The sequence below is a fragment of the Lates calcarifer genome, linkage group LG5 (genome assembly GCF_001640805.2).
Source record: "Lates calcarifer isolate ASB-BC8 linkage group LG5, TLL_Latcal_v3, whole genome shotgun sequence".
NCBI classification, from domain to species: Eukaryota; Metazoa; Chordata; class Actinopteri; family Centropomidae; genus Lates; species Lates calcarifer.
The window spans coordinates 14904489-14926067 of NC_066837.1; the positions used below are offsets into that span (position 1 = coordinate 14904489).

The 21579-nt window shown below is 38.6% G+C and overlaps 3 protein-coding genes across 3 annotated transcripts; 2 read left to right on the top strand and 1 right to left on the bottom strand.

The window, feature by feature from the left end:
* Positions 1-1132: 1132 nt before the first annotated feature.
* Positions 1133-7181, bottom strand: ube2kb (ubiquitin-conjugating enzyme E2Kb (UBC1 homolog, yeast)). The gene is made up of 8 exons (XM_018695712.2): positions 7166-7181; positions 5709-5957; positions 4728-4821; positions 4567-4625; positions 3698-3780; positions 3483-3582; positions 3264-3392; positions 1133-2842 (listed from the first exon to the last, which is right to left on the bottom strand). The coding sequence occupies exons 2-8, from the start codon at positions 5769-5771 to the stop codon at positions 2768-2770; spliced, it is 603 nt and encodes a 200-aa protein (XP_018551228.1). The 5' UTR covers positions 5772-5957; positions 7166-7181; the 3' UTR covers positions 1133-2767.
* Positions 7182-9024: 1843 nt separating this feature from the next.
* On the top strand, positions 9025-14351 carry smim14 (small integral membrane protein 14). Its single transcript, XM_018695713.2, is given in 5 exon segments — positions 9025-9442; positions 10375-10407; positions 10409-10424; positions 10561-10721; positions 11380-14351. Coding segments are annotated over 5 exon segments (324 nt in total). The 5' UTR covers positions 9025-9367; the 3' UTR covers positions 11419-14351.
* Positions 14352-15148: 797 nt separating this feature from the next.
* On the top strand, positions 15149-21510 carry map9 (microtubule-associated protein 9). The gene is given in 14 exon segments (XM_051070659.1): positions 15149-15504; positions 15633-15723; positions 17136-17425; positions 17428-17647; positions 17747-17904; positions 18003-18105; positions 18186-18253; positions 18332-18405; positions 18494-18656; positions 19202-19288; positions 19401-19562; positions 19647-19792; positions 20379-20514; positions 20732-21510. Coding segments are annotated over 14 exon segments (1896 nt in total). The 5' UTR covers positions 15149-15429; the 3' UTR covers positions 20855-21510.
* The last annotated feature ends 69 nt before the right edge of the window (positions 21511-21579 follow it).

Consider the following 21579-nt stretch of genomic DNA (forward strand, 5'->3'; position numbering starts at 1 on the left):
GCCTCCTCATCCCCTAGACTGGTCAGGGGCTTTGAAATCGAGCTGGGTTTGAATGACCTTTTTGTTTTTTTTACTGCTGAAGTATGTAACAGTACTTTGGAATGCATAAATGATATATTACTATACAAGTATGTGTTCAGGTTTTTGTTCATCTTTTACAATTAAATATTTTTTGTACTTTTGTCAGTTTTCTGTTGGGTTAAATCCTGGTTTTAAGCATTGAGTGAGTGGAAACCTTGCGGGTTGCATTGATGACAACTTATTTTTGATGTAGTAAAAGTTTGCCTATTCTCATGATCATATTTAATTTTTTTCCAGAAAATAAATGCTTTTAGATGTTACTGTGTAGTGCATTTGTCTAGATCACAAAGTACTGAAGTGCAGAGCTTTCGCGAGCAAGAGACGTGACACGAGCAAAACTTGATTTTCCACTTTTTTAATCAAAGAAACATGACACTGTCACAATAAATAACCATGCTGTTTTATACTGCTGATGCTTGCTTCCAAGAAAACAAAAGAAAGAAAATAAGTCTCAATCCAAATGGAGAAACTGAGATGCAACAGCCCCTTTTTTTTATGCTTTGTCATCGTGCAATATTGTACATAGTGAGAACACCAGGAAGACGGGGAGGAGGGAGATGGGGAGGGGCGTTCTTTTCTTTTTTTGTTCTTTATTTTTCTTACAAAATATAGATCCAGCCATCAATGGTGCACTGTAGTGATAACGAGACGGCTCGTTATCGAGGACCTGACTATTTACAAGTAAAGGAGATGGTGTTTGCAATCTACCTCCTGACTATTTTTTTTTTCCTTCCTTTTTTTCGGCTCTGGCTGGAAACTCCTTCAGTGTCAGTGGAGAAGGTTTGCACGATTACTCCATGTGGTACTGCAATATGCCACTGTGTTGGTAGGGACTGAGCTGGAGGGCAAGCAAAAGGAAGATACTTAAAAAAACAAAAACGAAAGGCCATGTGTGAGGATGCATCAACACCCCACTTCTCTATGTACTAAGCATCTCTTTACAGTCCATGTACCTCAAATCAAAATGTGTGAAAAATACTGTGCAGGCCTGCTAACTGTTTCATAGAATAACAGAGGAGTTCCAGCCTCTTTTACGACTCAGAAGACATCATTCAAAGACAACCTCAATGAGCACTTTATTTGGCTGTGTAGTAAAGCATGTCTGGGAATATAGGACGTCACCTATATTACCTGTATATATGGCCAAAGTTCTGATTGAGTACTGCTGCACTACTGCAGTGATAAAGCCCCCCTCAGGAGTGAGGCGGTGAGCTGATCCTTAATCTGTGCCTATGGTTGAAACCGATTGCTCTGAAATGAGTAAACAAACAAAACAAAAAAACCACTGCATTGCAAACTCAAATCCTTAACGACATTCAAGAAACACTCATTTCTTCTTGAGGTGTGCCAGATGAATCTGTTCAGAGCAAAAGAGAAATTTTTTCCAGCAACATACTCGTAAAATCGACAGAAAAGGCTTTGGTTCCCTACAGGTTTCACGCCAAACTGAGGGTGCGCTTGCGTGGCTTTGCCGAGCAGGAGTCCCGGGCGTCTCTTTCCAAAGATTAGAAAAGAGCCTTTCAATTTCCACGAGTCTGAAGGGATGTTGAATCGAAACAGACGCCCCTATCACCACATCATTTAGCCAAACAAAACATAAAGGCAGCGTAGAACATGCGAGGACAATAAAAGACAAACACACGAAAAAGAATTGGATTGTGGTGTAGCAGAAAAAGGTGGCATGTAATGACCTTTCGGGGGCCTGACCTGGCCATCACCTCCTGCACCATTAGGGGCCAGGATTTTGGCTGTGCCACCTTTAAACGACTATGTTAAAAAGAAAACACAACAGGACATTCAGAGGGATTTCTCATGGGTCACAAAAGCATAAAAAGATATCTCTTCCATATAGTTGTAAACTAGGCATAGTTCATATTTAAAATAATTTGTTTTACAATGCCATGTAAGAAAAAAAGTATATCCCCATTGTATTTTCAAATTTACACACATCTATTTACAGATAACTTTTTTCTTCTTGTGCATGTGTGCAGATGTCAGAGGATGTCTGTGATCTGTTCTACTTCTACAGAAAGGAAAAAAACTTGTGTGTATCCAAACCTGTGCAGATGAAAGCATCTTTGATAAAACTGTTCAGGAAGAATCCATTACACTGCTCATGCAGAACACTATCCAGAGTCAAGTAAATTTAAATCCAGCTAGACCTTTACAGTATTAAATGTCCATGAGAGAGAATAATCTAACACAAGGTCTGAGTTGCTGCTGAAGGAGTAAACGGTGATGTGCTGTGAGAGCAGTATGCAGGATTTCCTGTACATTTTACCCTAGAAAATCCACCAGGCAGTGGCAGTCAGTTTGATTCTTTGCTATATTAAGGAACACAAATTTGTAGAGCCAAATGATTTAAAGAATGTGGAAGACAAGATGCATGATTGAACGTTTGCAGGGCTTATTACACATATTGATTTCGTGAGACTCAGCATTAAGGACAGATGGGATCAGACAGGCAACAGTGCGGTGTGCATATTGGCGATTGTGGTGGAGCTACTGGTGTCGAGTTTGTAGCAAACAAACTTGATATAAAAGAAGGCTCAGACTGCTGTGGTGAGTGAAGGGGGAGGGGGGTGTTGTCGTCTGTGTAACAAAAGGCAATGGTGGAATGTGCCGGGGGATGAGCTGATGCTGTGATGAGGGGAGTTTGTTTGGGATCCTCACACCTGGCTGGCTCTCAGTTGCTGAGGAGCAGCTCTGTTGCCGTTTCCACATCCCAGGATTTTGAAGACAAGGCCGCTATTACTGCATTCTGTACATGAGGGGAAAGAAAAATGTAAAACAAATGATTGAAATCAGTGTGTTATTTGCAATATCAAGCTAGTGACAACTACAAGAATAATTTGGGAGGAAATGGGTAGTGTGCTCGCCTGATAAAAATGAAAGATGCTCTCCATGGTAATTAGATTTGAATAAATTATGCCTTGTTAAGAGCAAATCCTTTGATATTTACTACACAAAGCCTTGATCACTGACAAGCATGCTGTAAATGCTGCAAATAGGACTTGCAGCAACTAACACTTTCAAGTTTACTATCACAGAAAGATAAAATAAACTCCAAATATTCCAATTGCTTAAAAAAAATACTCAAAGGATTAATCAGTCATCCAGAAAACCTCATAACTCTAACATTCTACACCATGTTTGGGTCAGTATGTAAAAGTGGTTCTGACCTTATCAAAGCCCATGGCACAGAGTTTGTCTATTTTACGTGTGTAGTCAGGACTGGAGACAGGAGCACCAGCATAGACGTGAGACCACAGCCTCGCGGTCTGTTTGAACATTTCTGGGTTCTGCTTATACTGAGGACACACAGAAAGAGAGAAAAATTCAGCAACAAGTGACGGCACAGAGTGACTGTGACCAAAAAAACGCCAAAATGTCTCTCTCACCTGGTTGGCTACTACTGCATCCTGTGGATCGTCTGGTTCTGCCGCAGCGAGGAGAGCCTGTAGAGACAATAGCACTGTCCGCAGCGTCATAGCAGCTGCCCTAGGTGACACAGATTGAAAGGTGGAGCAGATAAAGTGGAGTGGTGTGTTTAACTTGTGCAAACGGTGGAACACTGAGCACTACAGGTCAGAGGGTTGAAACTCATCTAACTCACCACTGGTCTTTTAAAATGTCCAGACATATTGCTCCTGTCACAGAACTGATATTAGGGTGCCAGATTTTAGTGATGAAACGCACCTAAGAAAGACAGATTAAGGACAGGTTATCTAGATAAGAACAGTGAGGTAATGGAAAAAAAGAAGCAAGTGTCGGTTACACTGGGTACAGTTACTTGCACAATAGTATCCTGTCTTCAAGTCTTATCCTTGTTTTGATCATACTGGATATAGTTGGCATTGTGTAAAATATATATCATTTGTCTACAGAGATTTTTTGTCATATCTTTTACCATGATAGCTGTTGCTTTAATGTCACTTTTTGGCCCTTGTGGGCAGTGCTACAAATCAATGAGCAGAACTATATATTGGATTTGTGTGTGATTTTGACATCACTGTGACAAAGTGTCTTGATTTGTCATTTAATTCACTTGATACAACAAAAACATACATTCCTCTCTGGTCATTTTATCCGCAAACAGCAATATTGTTTTATCTTTCACATTGTCAATATCAGACTCTCTCTTTCATCTTAGCATACAGATTGTCACTGCATAATTTCTTGCTTTAACATGTCTTTTACTGACAAAATCCTTGCATAACTTGAGTTACAAACCTGTGCAGGAACCTGAATAACATGTTTACAAGCCACAGCCTCCTGCTTCCTATTACAGAGCCTCAGCTCGCATATTAAGGTTTTTCAGAACCGGATTGAGAGCTGATCAAGGTTTTTGAAATGGGAATATGATGTTTACTCCAAAACCCTGACGATAATGGTGATAATAGTGTGCATGTAAAGGCACTAGAGAGAGGGAGAAGCAAAGGGCACACGGCAAGTATTTAAATTTAAAGACACTGAAGCACATACCTTTGGTGGGTTAAAAGGATAGGTTTCTGGGATTTTTATTTCAAGCTGATACCTGCCACCTGGAAAAAAAAGACAGGAAAACAACAAAATGTTTTAGTATAAGAAAACAACATTCAAGTCTTGTAAAAAATATCTGGCATAACACAGGTGAATGACAGTACCTTCATATGGTGTATCTGGAGGACCTGCTATCTCCCCCCTCAGCTCTGTGAAGTTCTCATCCACCAAATCTACTTTTATCTGGTTTTTACTTGTCTAAAGTTTGGGACAAATGAGAGGTTAATAGTAAAATACCATGGTGTTTAATGGGTTTACAGGTCTCAGCCTGTGTCCTGAGATGTCCCTGACAAGTATGAAATGACACACAAATGTGAAGCTACAGACACGTTGGCTGCTTAAGGCACATACATTGTCATTTCCTATTCAAAAAATAATCATAAATAGAGTACGTTTGTAGCAGAGTTTCACAGAAAACGTCAGAACATCTACGTTAGCAACACAGGTAGCTTGCTAGTAGAGCCAAGCTAGCAAAAGTTAAAAACAAACCCGTTATAACACGACTTGGCAAACAAAACACATGCTTTATATGACCACAACCCCTCCAAATTAAAACCAACAGCTGTTTAACATTTAATAAGTTTGTAAAGTTGATGAATGTTATAGCACAACATCACAAGCTAATGCTAACTGTGGATGAGATGTCAAAATAACGTTAGCAAGCGAAAGGCTGCTAAACCGGGCTGACAGTTGTACGTTAGTTAACAGCCACAGTGTCGCGGGTGAGGCGTGTGCTGTCGCCCAGGTTTATTTTAATTATGTAATTACCCAAAGGTGTGTGGGTATTGTTTGATAGAAAAACAAGAGGGCCTGTCAGTTGACCGAGCGGGATCCCCGGTGTTTCCTGAACACACCCACCTGACATAAGCTTTGGGGCCAGACACTGATATGAAGCTAAAGCTAAAGCTGAAGTTCTCCCTCTGAGGCCTGACCTACTGCTACACAGGACTGGGACCCGACGTTAGCAAATGTAATTCAGGTCTGCTGACACACAGTTTAATAGACTTGAAACAATAACAAAGAGAGCAGCTGTATTTGGGGTAAAGAATCAATAAATAAAAAAGGAGCTAGTAACGTTACCGCACCTCTTCGCTTTTGAGAACTTCTTTGAACTCCCGCTTGATCCGTTGGACCGCGATGTTAGCCATGGCTGTGTCCGCTGAGCTGCTGCTGCCTGGAAGCGATAGACCCGGGGCCTCTCTCCCCTATGTTGTCTGTCTGTATGAGGACTACGTGCTCGGTGCCTTTTCACAATTATGGAGCCCTCCTTTCACTTTCACCGTCTGCCGCTTCTTTTCACTTCTCAGGCAGTTAACACCGTTGTCGTCGACTGCCTGCCAGCCCAGCCAGCGGACAGTGTCAGTCAGTCGGTCCAGAACATGCACACACAGTGCGGCTAGTACAAACTGGAACTTTCATTAACGAGCTCCGGGGGTGAAAAACATGGGTTTATGCTCTTTTGAAACTCACCTTCAGGACATTTCTCATCATGTGCCGAACACATCTGATTTCTAGCACTGTTAGGATTTCTAAATGTCACAGTGATCTGTTGTGGGCATTTTATTTATTGTTTTATTGATTAGAATTAGGGAGCAAAATAAAAGTAAACAAAGGAAGAGGACAGATTTGTACCACTCTCATTTACTGTCATACTAACATTTATACCTGCAAACCTGATGACTTACTAGACATTAATGGTTAATGGTACAACTGTATTATTACTGAATAGAAACAGATACCCATGTTATTACCAAAAACATTTCATCTATGCAGGTATTTTATCAAAGTATTATCAGCTAAATATACCTAACATATCAAAAGTAAAAGCAGTGACTCATGTGACTGATACATTATTATATAACATTCATACAATGCAGCAAAAATGTATTCATTTTCTGGATTTTTATATTTGTTTTTCTTTTTATTATTGTAAATGTTTTACCTTCAGTAGTTATTTTGATGAAACCATCCATGAAGTTTAAAGGAGAATCACTCTTTGGTGAATTTATTAAACAAGACCAGGAGCCTTTGTCTAATCCTCCCCCAGTACTTTTCTCATCTTTTTAGGCCTTTAATCATTAGTGAGACCCCTCCAATGGACTGGAAAAGGGCTGCAGGGCATCTAGACCAAAAACTATTTATAAACTGCTGACATTTACAACTGCAGACTTAATGTATTAAACTATACATAGGGTTTGACTAGCTGTTATGAGTGCAAAACTTAGAATGGCAAACATGTACAGAGAATAATACAGTAAATATGAAATGTTGAGGGTATGGGGTTTTTTATAGCATCTTTAAGAAGTTTCCAGTTTGTTGTTTGAATGAAGTCTCTCTTGCATCAGTGTATCTGTTTAAATAAAATGTTTTGATAATTGCATGTTGCATCTTTTCAGTAATAATGCACGATTTATATCCGCAGACCTGATGATTTATTAGAAAATGAGAAACCCTATGTATTCATTATTTGGTTTTCCAACATTTAACTGCAATATTACTGAATAGTATAAAGTAGCATTCAATTCAATTAACGTAGATGTACCTCAGGGTGCGTAGTTACATTCCACCGCCGTGTATGTGGTTAAACAGCTGTACAGATGTTGGAAGTCTTCGTCTGCCTCTGTATGATGACAGACAGCTGGACTGTTTGTTTACTACACAGACGTTAGAATCGTGACTCATTGTGATTGGCTCAAAGGGCCGCTCGTCAAACGTCTGGCCCAATGGCAAACGTTTAACCCGCCCCGCTCCTGTAAAAAGGTCCCGGATGTCCGTCGTGAAGAATATCTGGCTGGTTCACGTGTATTAAACAAAACACAGACGGTCGATTGACAATATGTCTGCATTTTAACGGTGTCGGCGGAGAGCAACAGTGCAACGGCAGTAGGAGCAGCTCCCAGGCGTCTTTCAAAGACAGTAAACGGTTTTTGCATATCTAGAAAACCCAAGTAAGTGCTTTGTGTTTCGCTGCCGCTCGCTGTTACATCTGTCTCTAATCATATGTTCATTAAAAGGACATAGCTCTTAGTTTCCTCTGGGTGTACTAGCTAGGTTAGCAAGAAGCAGCTAGTCTAACGTTGGCTGAATTAGCTCAGGAATGAGGTTGCGTGGGTGTAAAACTAATGGGTCGGTTAAATAAGAAGTGTTGATAGCTGTCTTTGACTGGATTTCTGCAGGATCGTGTTAAACTGGCCACTTGGTTTGCTCGTCACTGTAGAAATATGCAGGCGGCCACCCACGGAAAATATAACGTGTACATGTTTTGATATAGCAGCTTTAACTCGGGGACAAGACTGTAATTAAGTCAAAAGGTGTGTAAGATAAATAATTTATACTTGGCCGGACCGATATGTATTGGCTTATGTTGGTTTATTGCATATATATTGGTGTAGGCATACACATTGACCAATATATAACAATAATCTGCAGAACAGAAATGCTAAAGATATGTTTGAAGTTATGTAGAAGCAGTGGCTCAAGACTCAAGACAAGACTTACACAACTTTGTCAGTCCATCTATTTAGGTACTAAAAGTAAAATAAGGATGCTTTCAAATATAATGTACTGGGTGTGATCACTTTTGTCCTTTAAAACCAGTAGTTCTCCAAGGTAAACAATTCTTCGATGCACTCCACTGCCACAATACTTGTGTCTCAGTGTGTCCTGTCTCTTCATGTAAGAAGGCAGTCTACATAAGGTGCAAAAAGAAAACATAAGGTACCAAGGCAAAACCAAACAAATGTAAAATTGTATACAGGCATGTAGGTCAGTACAGAATCCCCAAAGACAAAGTTTATTGTTCAAATGGAAAATGAACTGCTCTGTACATATCTTGGTTACGATTCTTTAATCGTTTCAGTCATGTCGGAATAAATGTAATTTAGATTTTTTGACTTGTAAATGTCATTCATAGCAACTTCAAAGGTGTAATTATAACATGGAAACACAGATATTTCTGAAAACTCTGATGATCCTGACTTGCACTTACTGATATGGAGAAGCTAGGAAAGACTGCTGTTCAGTGTATATAAATTCAGAGTAATGGATATGGTGTTACATTGGCAATGCTCAGTGTTTTATCATACACACATCTGGACGATGTGAACAGTCTTAAACACAAGAATCTTTCCATCAGTCCTATATGTCATTAACGCTACAACAGCCTATAATGAAACTCCTAATTAGTATTATCTATAAGGCATCTTTACTGTGAAGATTAACCAGTTCAGACTATACATGTCAAAAGTACTTTGATAGACAGTGCTTGAAAGAACTCAGAAAATATGCAGTATGTTGTTGTTAAAGGCCTAATTTGTGTTTAAAAAAAAAAGAAAAAAAGATGTAGGCCATTTTCAATAAAATAACATCACAAACATTTATCAATTCACTTTTATTTATTCCCTAACTTAAATTACATTTCTGCAGAGCAAAAATGAGACACTGTGTTGACTGGCAGTAAACGTCTTGTAACCGCTAAAAACATAAATACAGAGAAAACTGTGACATCCTTTCACTGAAAACAAAAACATAGATTAAATGCAGAAATATAATACAGCCATAGAGTCTATGCTGACTGTCCTAACTGAGCAGTCTCCTCCCCCTAATCCGTGTGCGCGCCTGTGAAACAACAATAGAGAACAGCACTGACAACAGGCAGCATTAGGTTTCTCTCACTTGTTCACATATGTCCTAGTTAAATACAGTGCTTTTGTTTTGCTCCGAGGTGGACACTGTCTGGTGAGGAATGGCTGAGGGAGGCTTTGACCCTTGTGAGTGCATCTGCACCCAAGAGTATGCTATGAGGCGCCTCATCAACTTGGTAAGTAATGGAGCTGAGAGGCTTTCACTGTCACTTAAAATCTAAGTGACTGACTTGATAATGACAGAGTTGAGGTGCAGAGACAGGTCAAATTATTCCTGGTGTGAAGTGAAAATATCTCCCGCTGAAGTCGGGAGACGGAGGCAAAGAGATTAACAACCAGCAGGTAAATGAAAAGTCTCTAGAGAAGCAGCAAAGGAGGAAATGAAAAGCCGCCGGGCGACACTGAGCCAGCATATCCTGGTTCCTGCTCAGTGTTTATCTTGAGAGTCTATCAGTTCTGCCATGCAAAGACGTTTCGCTCTGTCACACTTGTCTGCTGTCAGGTTTGCTTCATGCTTGAAAATATTCTCTCATTCCCCTTAATGGAAAGTGTGCTGTAAAAAATGCGGTAAAATGTTGAGCTAAAATTAGTTTCTGAGTGTATTAAAGATCACAGCTTGTAGTTATGTTGTGTCAGTTCAGTTTCCAGGTGACCTCATTGGCTCTTTTGTGCACAGGTGTAACTTGCATGGCGAGCTGCTGTTGGCTCAGAGCTTGGAGCTACCCTGTGGGTTCTCTGATTTGCTTGCAGCATGAAAGGGTGTTGCCCAAATAACTAAAGAATTTGCACAACATTTTCCAGTCAGAACAGCACAGTATATTTTAGGAAGAAGGCAGAGCTCAGATGGTTTCTTTGCACTATCCACATGTGACTAGGAACCATTAGTAACGGGAAGCTGTGAGTGGGTCGAATATTTGCAAGCCTCTTGCAGTGAGGAAGTTTTATTAGCAGTGTGTTTATAGGTGTCCTGTATTTTCTCTCTCCCCAGATGAGGGCAGTGGTAACCAGAGTAAATTAAAGTCATAGATGACAAGAATTAATGATATAATTCTTTCTAATCTTCTCTACTGTTACATATACTTTGTTCCTTCTGTAATTTCTCTTTCAGCTGAGGCAATCTCAGTCCTACTGCACAGACACCAGAGTGCCCTCAGGAATGTATGTATGACCACTTCTTCATGTAGACCTTAAGTTTTTTCATAATGTGCCATAGCATGTGGAAGCATGACTGTACTCAGACATGTTCTCAGATAAGAAGTATTAGTGTAGATGTACATGATGTGTTTGTGTTCAGTGCCTGGTCCCAGTGGGTCAGTTGGCGGAGGAGGAGGAGGAGACCTGACCCTCCCCATGGTTCTGATGGGATGGGTGGTGGTGGTTCTGGTCCTGTTCCTGCTGCGCCCATCCAGTCTCAGGGGTTCCCGTCCCACAGGCAAACCCACTGGACCCCACAATGTTAGTACTCATCATGCTCCTTTTTATATCACAAACAATGTCATCTCAGATGTAGTCACTGCCCCGCCTTGGTTTGCCTTGGCACTAAAAGCATCACGTGGAGTGGACAATGACTCACAATGTAGGAGGGAAAATCTGCTTCCCAAGAAACTGCATATGACACATTTACTAAATTTTATGCTTTTATTGGGTCGAACTGTAGTTCCGCAATTATCTTTATGTAATTCAAATGGCAGCTGGCATCAACTTTATCATCGTTCATGATCTCTGGTTTTGTGGATCAGTGTGTAGTTTTGACTGTGTTCTTTAGACCAGTATGTTACAATTAGCAACAATTTAAAATTTACTCAAAACACTTGTACAGTTGATGAATTTAAAAGTTGTGGGGTCAGTATTTGTAAAGATCAGCACAGCTGATCAGGTACCAGAAACTAAACGTTTACAGAGAGAAAACTGAATCTGTATTTTAGCAGTGACTCAGACCCTGCAACCACATAAGATTTAAGATATAAAATGATTCTGGGTAATGTGTCTGCAAATATAATTGCCTCATTATTACCACAGGAGTGGTTTCAGTCTGTGCTCCTTGATAGCATCACCAAGGCTGCTCACTTGTTTTTATTTGAAGACTTAATATCTCCTATGTTTTGGGTTACAGGGCGATGGAAGAGAGCCCCCAGCACCTCCTATTGATTAGCAGAGGAGCCAGACCACCTGCACTTCTCCTCCTGCTCTGACTGGAGCTGCACAGTTGGCTAGTAACTGTGACCTAAGACAGCGTCACCTCCCTGTCAAGTTTCATACAAATATCTCCTTTTCTTTTCTCTTTTTTCTGTTACTGCAGCATTGTTGGGTAGATCTGACTTTGATTCTTGTTCCTAGAGCCCAACTGATACTGGACTGATAAGGTCAATGCAAATGTGATACTTGAGAGTTTAAGTTTCTTTTTTTTTTTACACAAATACACAACATAAGCAATGGTGGCAGTTATTCTGTTTCAGCTTCAGCTTTGGTTGATTCTGACTTGTCATGGGAAATTCATCATAATGACCACACACAAAAAAAACACACCATATCAAAAACATAAAGCATAGAAGTAATAGAAATTTGGTTTTGCATATGTGCTGATATAACAATACAACAATACCAGCATGTTGATGCATCAGTTGGGTTCTACCTTGTTCTTCACTGAATCTTTAATCAGGAGGTGTGGCATCATACTGAGTCAGCCCCGATCTCAGCTCTGGTGCAGACTGATCTTCAGAAATTCAGACATGAGCTCAAAATGAAGGAATGTGTCACATGGGTTGGGGGGAAGAGAGGGCGAGGTAGCAGAGAATTTTTGTCAGGAAGCTAAATTGTTTTTCTGGTTTTTGCTGAGTAATGAAGGATGGCAGGTTCTTCAGACTCTCTGAGACATTCCTCCCTTTCCATTTTAAAGTTACAAAACAGTGCCAGTAATAAATGTCATATCACATTTAATAGCATATTCAAATCAGCACAATGACTTTTTAAATAATTTAATACCTGTATTTGAGTGCATTGAATTCTGAATTAGGATTTTGCTTATGATAACATGGCATAATGGTTTTAATGCAGTGAATGAATCCTCTGTGTTTACATCCAGATTACATATTCACCTGAGCCAGCAAATAGTCAGATCTCTTAAATCCTCTCCTAAATACGTCAACACAACAATTACATAGTATCACCTTATAATGCTGTTATGGCAAACAGTTGTTTATGTACACATCCAGCAGTTATGGGGCAACAATAGTATTTTATTTGGAGTCAGGTTTGTATCCGCCTGATGAATATAATGTCAATACTCACTCTTCTTTTAGCTCTGCTTTTGGTCTCTGCCACCTCCTGGTAGAAATATCTGACTCTTTAGCTGCTAAATAATCCACTATGTTCACCAGCTAGATGCTAACTGCAGATTCAGCTGATAATTCTCTGTACGTTCATCACCACCAGCAACCCCTTTCACATTATTACATTTATTTCACATTGCCATTTGATACATTTCTATCATATGAAATATTGATTAGAGCCACTTTAAGTATCAGTTGGTTACTGAAGTGTAAGTGATGAACAGGGTAATGCATTTGCAACACGTTATGGGTTATTGTATGAAATGTGAACAAAATATTTGATGGACAGAAGAGAGATAATAATTTTTCCCCTCAGTCAAGAGCCTCTTTAAAAGATTTCACACTCGTTTCATAAAATGCAGTGAATTGCAGGCAGACAGGGTTTAATAGGTCTAGTCATTATAAAACAATATACTCAGCACAAAGTTTTAATCATATTGAGATGATTCTGTGTACTGTAGTTATTTTGTGGTTCAAGAGGAAAATGATTATTGTATACTGACTTAGTAGTTGAGAATCATATTTTATTAGCACTTTTGTTGTGGTATCTTGATTCATTCTGAATGTGTGTTGTACTGATTAAGCTGTCAAAAAAATGGTGGCCTTGTAGGGATGAGGGCCGGATCTTTCTTTTTCTTTTTTTTCTTTTTTTCTTACTGAGAATCACAGCAGTCTGTGATTAATGGGAACAATCCAAAGTTTCTACTTCTCAACTTCTGTATCATAATATGTCAAACCAATGAAAAGGAAAAAGATGAAAAGACGCATTTTCAAACAGTGCCAATGTAATTGTATGGTTATGGTCTCAGTGCTGATGTAGAGGACAACCTTTTGTGAAAGAACAGCAATATTTGAGTTCATTTTTATTTTAGATTTATGTTAGAAAGGACTGGATGGAATCATCTACAGCAGAAATTGTCTGTGATGTTTCCTCATTATTAGCGTAATTTACATTACATGGTTATTTTTCACATTTGTTAATTCAGTTGGCCCAAATAAGTGATTGATTTTACATCGGAATAACTTTATAGAATGTGGTTCAGTTAAAGGTTGCAGTATAGCAAGTGGTCAGAAAAGATGATTTGTCCTTCAACCATATTTGTAAATGTGTGTGAACCAGTTCCACAAACTACAGCCTCAAAGTTATAGAGGAGAATCAACCATTCTTTGATACAATCTCAAGAAAACTAAACCAGAACATTATAATAATAGGCAGTATGATTTTATGTCTAATTGTTGGCTGTTGTTAATTCACAAGATAAAAGGTCTCTTGTCTCTCTAGTTACTGACTGTATTTTGTGAAGATCTTTGTCACACATAGAAACATGGTTATTAAAGTGTAACTCAGTCTTGTGTTACTTTTCACGGTGATACCAGAAATCACTTGGATTAGTGTTATAATTGAAAGGTCTTTTTTGAATCTGGACATGATTGGTAACAACTGTGGGCTGAGTTCATCCCATCTGTCCTCAGCAGCTGTCTACTCCTCATTTCCATATCAGCATTTTCTCTGTCTTGTTTTCTAGACTTGTTTTGGATATGGCAGGGAGGAGATAGAGGAACGAAGATGTTGGGCAAACCATGAGTAGTAGTAAATAATGAAGGGAAGAACCCATTTTAGATGGTTGAGATGAACAACTGGACTATCTGGTAGCACAGGAGACCTCGATTTACACTGTTACTGTTTAAGAGTAAAAGGGCTTCAACTATGCACTTTTCCTATAACAAAACAAAAAATAAAAATAATTCAGTCTTACTGCCTGGCTGCATTTTGTTGGGAGCTTGTACATTCCTGGGTTCACTAAAGCAGATAACACAATCTGTAGTGGTGTTTGTGAAAAATGTTATTCTTTTCTGGCTTGAATTTAACACATATGGCTGCTGTAATACCTCAGAGCAATTCATCAGTACAATCAATAATGAAATGTAATATTTACTCATGTTAATGTACTTTTAATACATTTTTTCCCATTTTAAGGTACTAAAAGTACCTTTTAGAAAGGTTATAATTTTTACTACACTACATTTATTTCTATAATTTGCATATGACTGCTGATTCTTCCATTTTAGTTTTTTACTCATTTGCTCTATCTGGGGCTTTGAAAAGTAAAAAGTACATTTACTCAAGGACTGTACTTTTGTGTAATTTTGAGCTACCATATTTTAGTGTTTCCATTTTCTTCACTACACAATTCAGAGGGATATCTTGTACTTAACTCCACTACATTTATTTGATAACTACTGCAGGTTCAAATTAATAATACAAAAACATTATCAACAAAAAAATATATATTAAATTAAAATATAATGCTATGAAGATATGACGTTATTGCTTTGTAGAGGTAAATATAGAAGCTACCCAGGATATAAAGTAATTAGCTCCATCTATTAATTAAAGAGATGTACACATAAATGAATCATTTCAGGCTGACACAAAGCTTCATAAACAGGCTTCTGTTCATAAATGTTGCCTTATGTGGAAGTGGTGCCCTAATTTAACAGCAGCCCCAAAATATCAATTTGCCAGTTCATCTTGTTTTGGTTTTGTTTGCGCATGTGCGCTGTTGAAGCGGGTTTCCCTGGGTTACCATCAACAAGTCCGTTAGCTCACTGTAGCTATCAGTGTGCTTTATATTGTTATTTATATAGCTGTACTGGTATGTAATGAACCAAACAACAAACATGTGGCAGTCAGACTTTGCACAATGGTAATTTAGCCATAATGGTAGCACAGAAGGCGCAGCAGCTATCTGCTTGTTAGATTGAATTTAACGAACAGTAGCTAGCATGCTAAGGTCAGTAAACGCAACCAGAGGAACGTTTTCGTAGCTTTCATGATGACAAACCAGGACTTCAGGACACTGGCTTACACGAAAAGCCCGAAAACATCGAAAAGAACAACATTTCAGGTAAAATAAAAACGTTATTGTATGCAGTGTGGATACACCACTAAAAGAGAAATTGTGAAGCGAGAGGATTAGTCAAACAGAAGCCTGTTTATGAAGCTTTGTGTCAACCTGAAATGATGTCGTCGTAGGATGAACTTCAGGCTGCTGTCTCTGCCAGGGCAAGCAAACCAAAAACAGACCGCTACTCCTACTCTGATGACTTCAATGAGGATGAAGATGGTAAGACTGAAGACTGGCCTTTGTTTACATGCTGTTGTTGTTTATATCAACTTTATCTGTGTCTAATGATAGCTGATGTTGAGGGATGTTGCCTCTTACTTCTAAGCAGCTATAATCCATTCTTTGTATCCTTGGGGGTATTTACAGTACTTTGGAAACATTTTAGACACTAAAAGTAAAGGATACCTTCATGACTAGTCAACTTTAAATTAAGTGAACTGAAAAAAAAAAAAAAACTACATCAAATCTGTATTTGGTGTGATCTGTATTTGCGCACTGGATTTCAAGGTAATTGGCTGGTAGGTTGTTCCAAGCATCTCTGAGAACTTGCCACAGCTCTTCTGTCTCTTCATGTAATCCCAGACTGACTCCATGATGTTGAGATCAGGGCTCAGTGGAGGCCAGACCATCTGTTGTCTCTGAAGATATTTCTTTACATTTCTGGCTGTATATTCATTCGTTGCCATGCTGCAGAATTAATTAGGGACTTATCACTGATTATTTCAAAAAATAATGAAAAAGACAAAGCAACAAATCTCTTCGAGTAGCTGGGACAAGGAAATGTTTGGGATTTTTGCTTAAGAAATGACTGAAACAACTGGTTATCAAAATAGCTGCAGAGTAATTTCTGTCGCTAAGACTAGTTGATAAATGGGCCACTTATTGCAGCCTAAATATTGACAGTTCCAGTCTTGTGTGGAAAAGGGTTAGAGGTAGGGTTAACTGTCACAGTATCCACCTTTATGTAAATATCAGTGTTAGATAACATCAAGCTCAAAATATATTCAGTCGAACACATTTGTAAAATGACAAGTAGTGTCAGTGAAAGGGGTACTGGGGCTCATTTGAAGGGGCCGAGGGGGTACATGGGACAAAAAAACACTGCTTTTATAGTGGAACATTGCATTTAGTCTACACAATACTTCCATTGCCAATGGTAATAGGATGAAGGATTTATGTAACTGCTCTGCAGAGGAAAATGACAGATGGCAACAAGAACAGCAGCAGAATATCAACAGAACAGACCATATGCCTAAAGCAGGCACTGTTACTGTATTATTATCTGATGTCAGGGTTTAGATAATATTTGACACACTCAACTTAAATAGATGCATTTTTAGAGGGGAAAGTAAGAAACAATTTGACTAAGAAATCTTAACTCACAGTCAGTTTACTACTCATATATTTCTGTAGTTTTCAACCACATCTCTCAGTCAAAATATAGTCAAAGCTGCCTGTTAAATTTTCCCAGGGCTCAAGGTGACGACTTAACGTCGCACGTCTTGTTTTGTCCTGACCATCAGTCTACAACCCAAAAATGTTGAGTTTTCTTTCATGTATAACAAAGAAAAGCCAGAAATTTTGATATTTCTCATCTGTTTTGTCATTTACCAAATTTCTCTCTTTCACAGATTTTTTGAATAAACTCAAATCAAGAACAAAGAAGAGTGGTGCATTCAAGAAGAATAAAGCCAAAATCAACAACTTTGAGCTTTCAGACGACGAAGGCAAACATGAGAGGAAAAAGAAAGTTTCATTCCTGAAATCCCAAAGAATCAGCTCTCCCTCAGAAGACACAGTGGCACCAGAGTCACGTGAAAACGAGCCACCGGACTCCTCCGTCGGTGAACACAATGATTCGTTTTCCTCCCAGCACTCCACACATGTTGGTGAAGATGACACAGAGTTTACAAACAGTGGCTGTGGAGTCCTGTTGATCCCCAAATCGCAAGAGAGAGCTCGAGTAAATCTCTCTCATACCAAACCTCAGACGATACTCTTCGGGACATGTCTTTGCCGTTACCATCTGATGGCAGTGTGGCGGAAACTCCAGGTCCTGAGGAGAAGGGCGACCTTGCTCTTGAAGAAAGGTCCCAGACTCCACATCCATCAGAATCAGACCTCAGACATGAGCCTTCAGCCGGTCTGTATACTGTTTTACAAGCCACACTTCTCACGATCACTGCAGATTATAAATGTATATTTCCACAAACTGTTATTATTCAGATAGTCTGGCCGAGAGGGAGCCACCCAGACCCAAACCGAAGACAACGGACTCTGGGACTGAGCCCTCTCACCGCAGAGAAGCCACCTGAAGAAACTGAAGCTCAGGATCTCAGCAGGCCCCAGACTTCCTCTGCATCCATTCCCCTCTCCACTGACACATCCAGCAACACTGCTGTAAGGAGCAGCAGTCCACATGTATGTCTCATCTGCTTTATTAAATTTCAGGGTAAAGAGAATGGTTCTCTTATAAAAGCATGTTTGTGTCATTGTAGTGGACAGAGGGGGACCACACTGGCCTCAGCGAATCCTTTTCAAACAAGAGTGAACATGACTCTCAGCTCTTCACCAAGTCCACAATTGATTCTGGATCCAGAGGTATTAACTGTGCATGTTCAACACAGTGACCTTACTTTTTTAAAATTGTATTTTTAACTCATTAATCGTCTTTTTTTCAGATGACTTTATTTCCGATGACAGCAAAGAACAGGGAACAAAGTACTCTACATCATTTGAAGAATTACATGTAAGACATTCTTCATGGTTAATCCTCTTATTGTTTTTATTCATAGTCTCATAAAATCTGTTTATTGTTTTCTTTCAGGAAGACGCAGGAGATCACTCAGATCATTCTGTTGCTCAACTCTCTCACACACAGGAAAAGTCATTTGACACCAGGTGGGTAATTCTGTCTAAGCTGGATACAGATATTTTCATGGATACGATAATAACTTGACTGACCATCATTTTATTTGATTTGAAATAGGACTTCAAGTTCTCACTCAAAGACCACTCAGAGATCTCAGAGTGCATGCTCCAGGAAAGTGGAATCAAAGTATCTGGGAACTCTAAGAGTTCTGGACCGTAAAGTGTCACTGCAGGAGTCTGAACCACAAGCAGCAGATTCGCTCAGAGCTGCCATCTATCAGGTCAGTGCAATAATGAGCCTGGGTTTTCTTTTCTAGTAGAATGCTGAATGTAAACAATATGGTGGAGCAAAGCATCTGCAAGGGTCCACCTAGCTAAGGTTGAAAATCTAGACCATGATTTTTCTGTGTGGTGCTCCTAGGCACTGTCTGAAAGAGCTCTCTTATGCCTTTTGCAGTACAGGTGCATGGGAAACACAGAGTATACTGTACATATTTTCAAGTAGACTGTGGTTTCTGCCATCTAAGGACTTGATACTGTTAAACACAAAATTTATCATTTCCATTTTATTGCATTATTCTCAGATTTTATAACATCATTCTCAGGTGTCAGATACAGAGGAATGGAGTCTGATTCCAGGGCCAAAACACTTTATGTAAAAAAAATAAATAAAAAATAAAGGGAATAAAAAAACAGTCTTGCAAGTCCTGAGAGGCAGAAATCACAGTTAACAGTTTTTTTGGACACTTGGACAAGACAAATGTGTGTATGTGTGTGGTTTGCGCTGCATTCTCAGTCAACTAAAATCCTTGTCCACTCTTACCAGGAATGGCTTAAAAAGAAAAAGGAAAAGTCAAGACAGAAGATGCTACTAAAGGAGAAAGAGGAAATGCTCAAAGAAAAAAAGAAAAAGGTGAATAATTTGTTTTGTAGACAGTAATTACAGTAGAACATACCATCTCTATTAGTAGTGTACCATCTCGATTATGAGGCATACTCTTCACCATCTCTCTAAAAACAAACAGGAAGAAGAAGTTAAAAAGCAAGATGCTGTTGCATCATATGAGGCTTGGAAAGAAAGGAAAGCAGAAATTCTCAAAGCAAAAGCCAAAGAAAAGCAAGATATGATCAGAAAAGAGCAGACAGCGAATGAAGAGAAAGAAGAAAAGAGGCAGTCTGCCAAACAGGTGTGTAGTCGATTTATTGTGCATTATTCTGAAAGATATAATAAACATTTCTGTTTGTAATTAGTCATTTAATAATCACTGCAGGTGTTTGAAAAATGGAAAGAAGAGCATGATCATCTACTCAAAGAGAAGTACAGAAAACAGAAAGAAGCTGAAAATAAACTGAAGCTTAAAAAGCAAGAAAAGGAAGAAGAAAGAAAGAGAGAAAGCAGATCTGCTTTTTCTGACTGGTGAGTGTAAATCATCGATATTGTTATTTATTATTTATGTATTTATCTTATTTTAGGAGTGATGAAATAGTCAATCTTTTTACAGCAAGATATCTCTTGCAATGACCTCTACTTATAGAAAAGTCTGTGTCTGTTGCACCTGTCTGTAATTATTATTATTTATTTTTTTAATTGTAAAAACCAGTCAGCCAAACCAGTCTGACCGCTGCTGTGCCATTAGGGGCAACTGCAGTATAGATATTATTGTCATTTGGCGACAAGAGTGACATAGTCATTTAAAAAAACATTGTAGAACTTTATTTTACTCGATAATTTAAACATTTTAATTTTTAATTATCTCTGAATGTAAACATCCCAGCATTCACGAAATAGAAGTTTTGCATGTCTAAATGCTGCATGCATTGATCATTGGCCACATTTAACAGTGCTGTCCCATCACACTCTATTCTGGTTGTGAAAATTATCAACCACTAGATGGCAGCCAAAACTGGGTGTTCATCGTGTGTCATCACTGTATCCATATAATTTAAACATGAGGAGTAACATAATCGTCTCCTAAAACTTTTTTTTTCCTGACATGATTAAGGTGTGAAAAGAAGCAAGATGTTCTCCATGAAAAAGCCACAACGAAGCGCAAAGAAATCAAAAGTAAAGAAGAGGAGGAACGATACATGAAAGAGGAGAGAGACAAAATGGCTTTAGAGGTGTATGAAAACTGGCTGGTAAGTAGAATTACTGGGGATACCTGAGATACTGTTGCTTGTTTATTTGTTTTTGAGACAGATGGTTTCACTAGACGCTCACCACCAGCCTGCACTGTGAGGGTGATTTCTTACATAATGCTGACAGTTTTCTCAGATCTGCCAGTGCTTAAAGAGGAGCTTATGGTGGTGGTGTCTGGAAATGTTTATACTTATTATTTTCTTTTTTTCCCCACAGACAAGAAAAGATCTAGAACAGAGGAGAAGGAGAGAAGAAAGACAAATAAAAGAGATTTTGTCTCAAGACAGTCCACCTCCACCATGGAGCCCTCCTAATAAAACTATACCATTTCGGAAATAACATTTGAAATGTAACATAACACCCCTTTAATATCTGTGGGTGCTGTGTTACATTTTGAGTTATCAGTTTTGTAATGTAAGTATGTTTTTAGGTGAAATGAAATGAGATGAAATGTTTTGTAAATGTGAGAGGGTGACATGTTGATATAAAATATTGACCCTTAGTATACATCAGAATGCAAAGCAGCAATAAGAAAATATTGATGTAAAAGTTTTATATAATCAGTCCACTAATTTCTCTGCTAATTATTATTATGGAACTGCCATTGACCTCCATGTAAAATTTATTTTTGTCTTCAGTTTACAAGTGGTTCCACACTATTATACCATTTTTGAAACAGATCTGTTTAACACTCAGTGCTTATTATGTTAAACTATTACTACTATACTATTTAATTTGTTTATTTAATATGTGGAATTATTTGTGGTCATCTCTTCATGTCACCTTTTTATATTTCTAGTCATTTTCACAGCTTTTTTTTTTCCTATCATCCATTTTAGAGCATTTTGAATTTACAACCTAAACAGAATGAATTTTAACTGTTACAATGAATGACTGCTGTTAAGGCATTTGTTTATGGCCTGTTGTTAGGTCTGCTCCTACTCTATTATCCAATAAAAAACTCTCCCTCAAAGCTGAGACATGTTCACACCCAAGTTCTCCAGAATATTCTTTGAAATCCATAGTCATGACACTACAAACTCTTTCTGGTGGAAATGTACCAA

What these genes read in the sequence shown, in the direction of transcription:
- ube2kb (XM_018695712.2), bottom strand. Translation starts at nt 5,771, where the DNA reads ATGGCTAACATCGCGGTCCAACGGATCAAGCGGGAGTTCAAAGAAGTT. An exon ending in ATCCTTTTAACCCACCAAAG is followed by an intron (nt 3,781 to 4,566) that starts GTATGTGCTTCA and finishes TGTCTTTCTTAG; the next exon opens with GTGCGTTTCATCACTAAAAT. An exon ending in GTGCCATGGGCTTTGATAAG is followed by an intron (nt 2,843 to 3,263) that starts GTCAGAACCACT and finishes CCTCATGTACAG; the next exon opens with AATGCAGTAATAGCGGCCTT.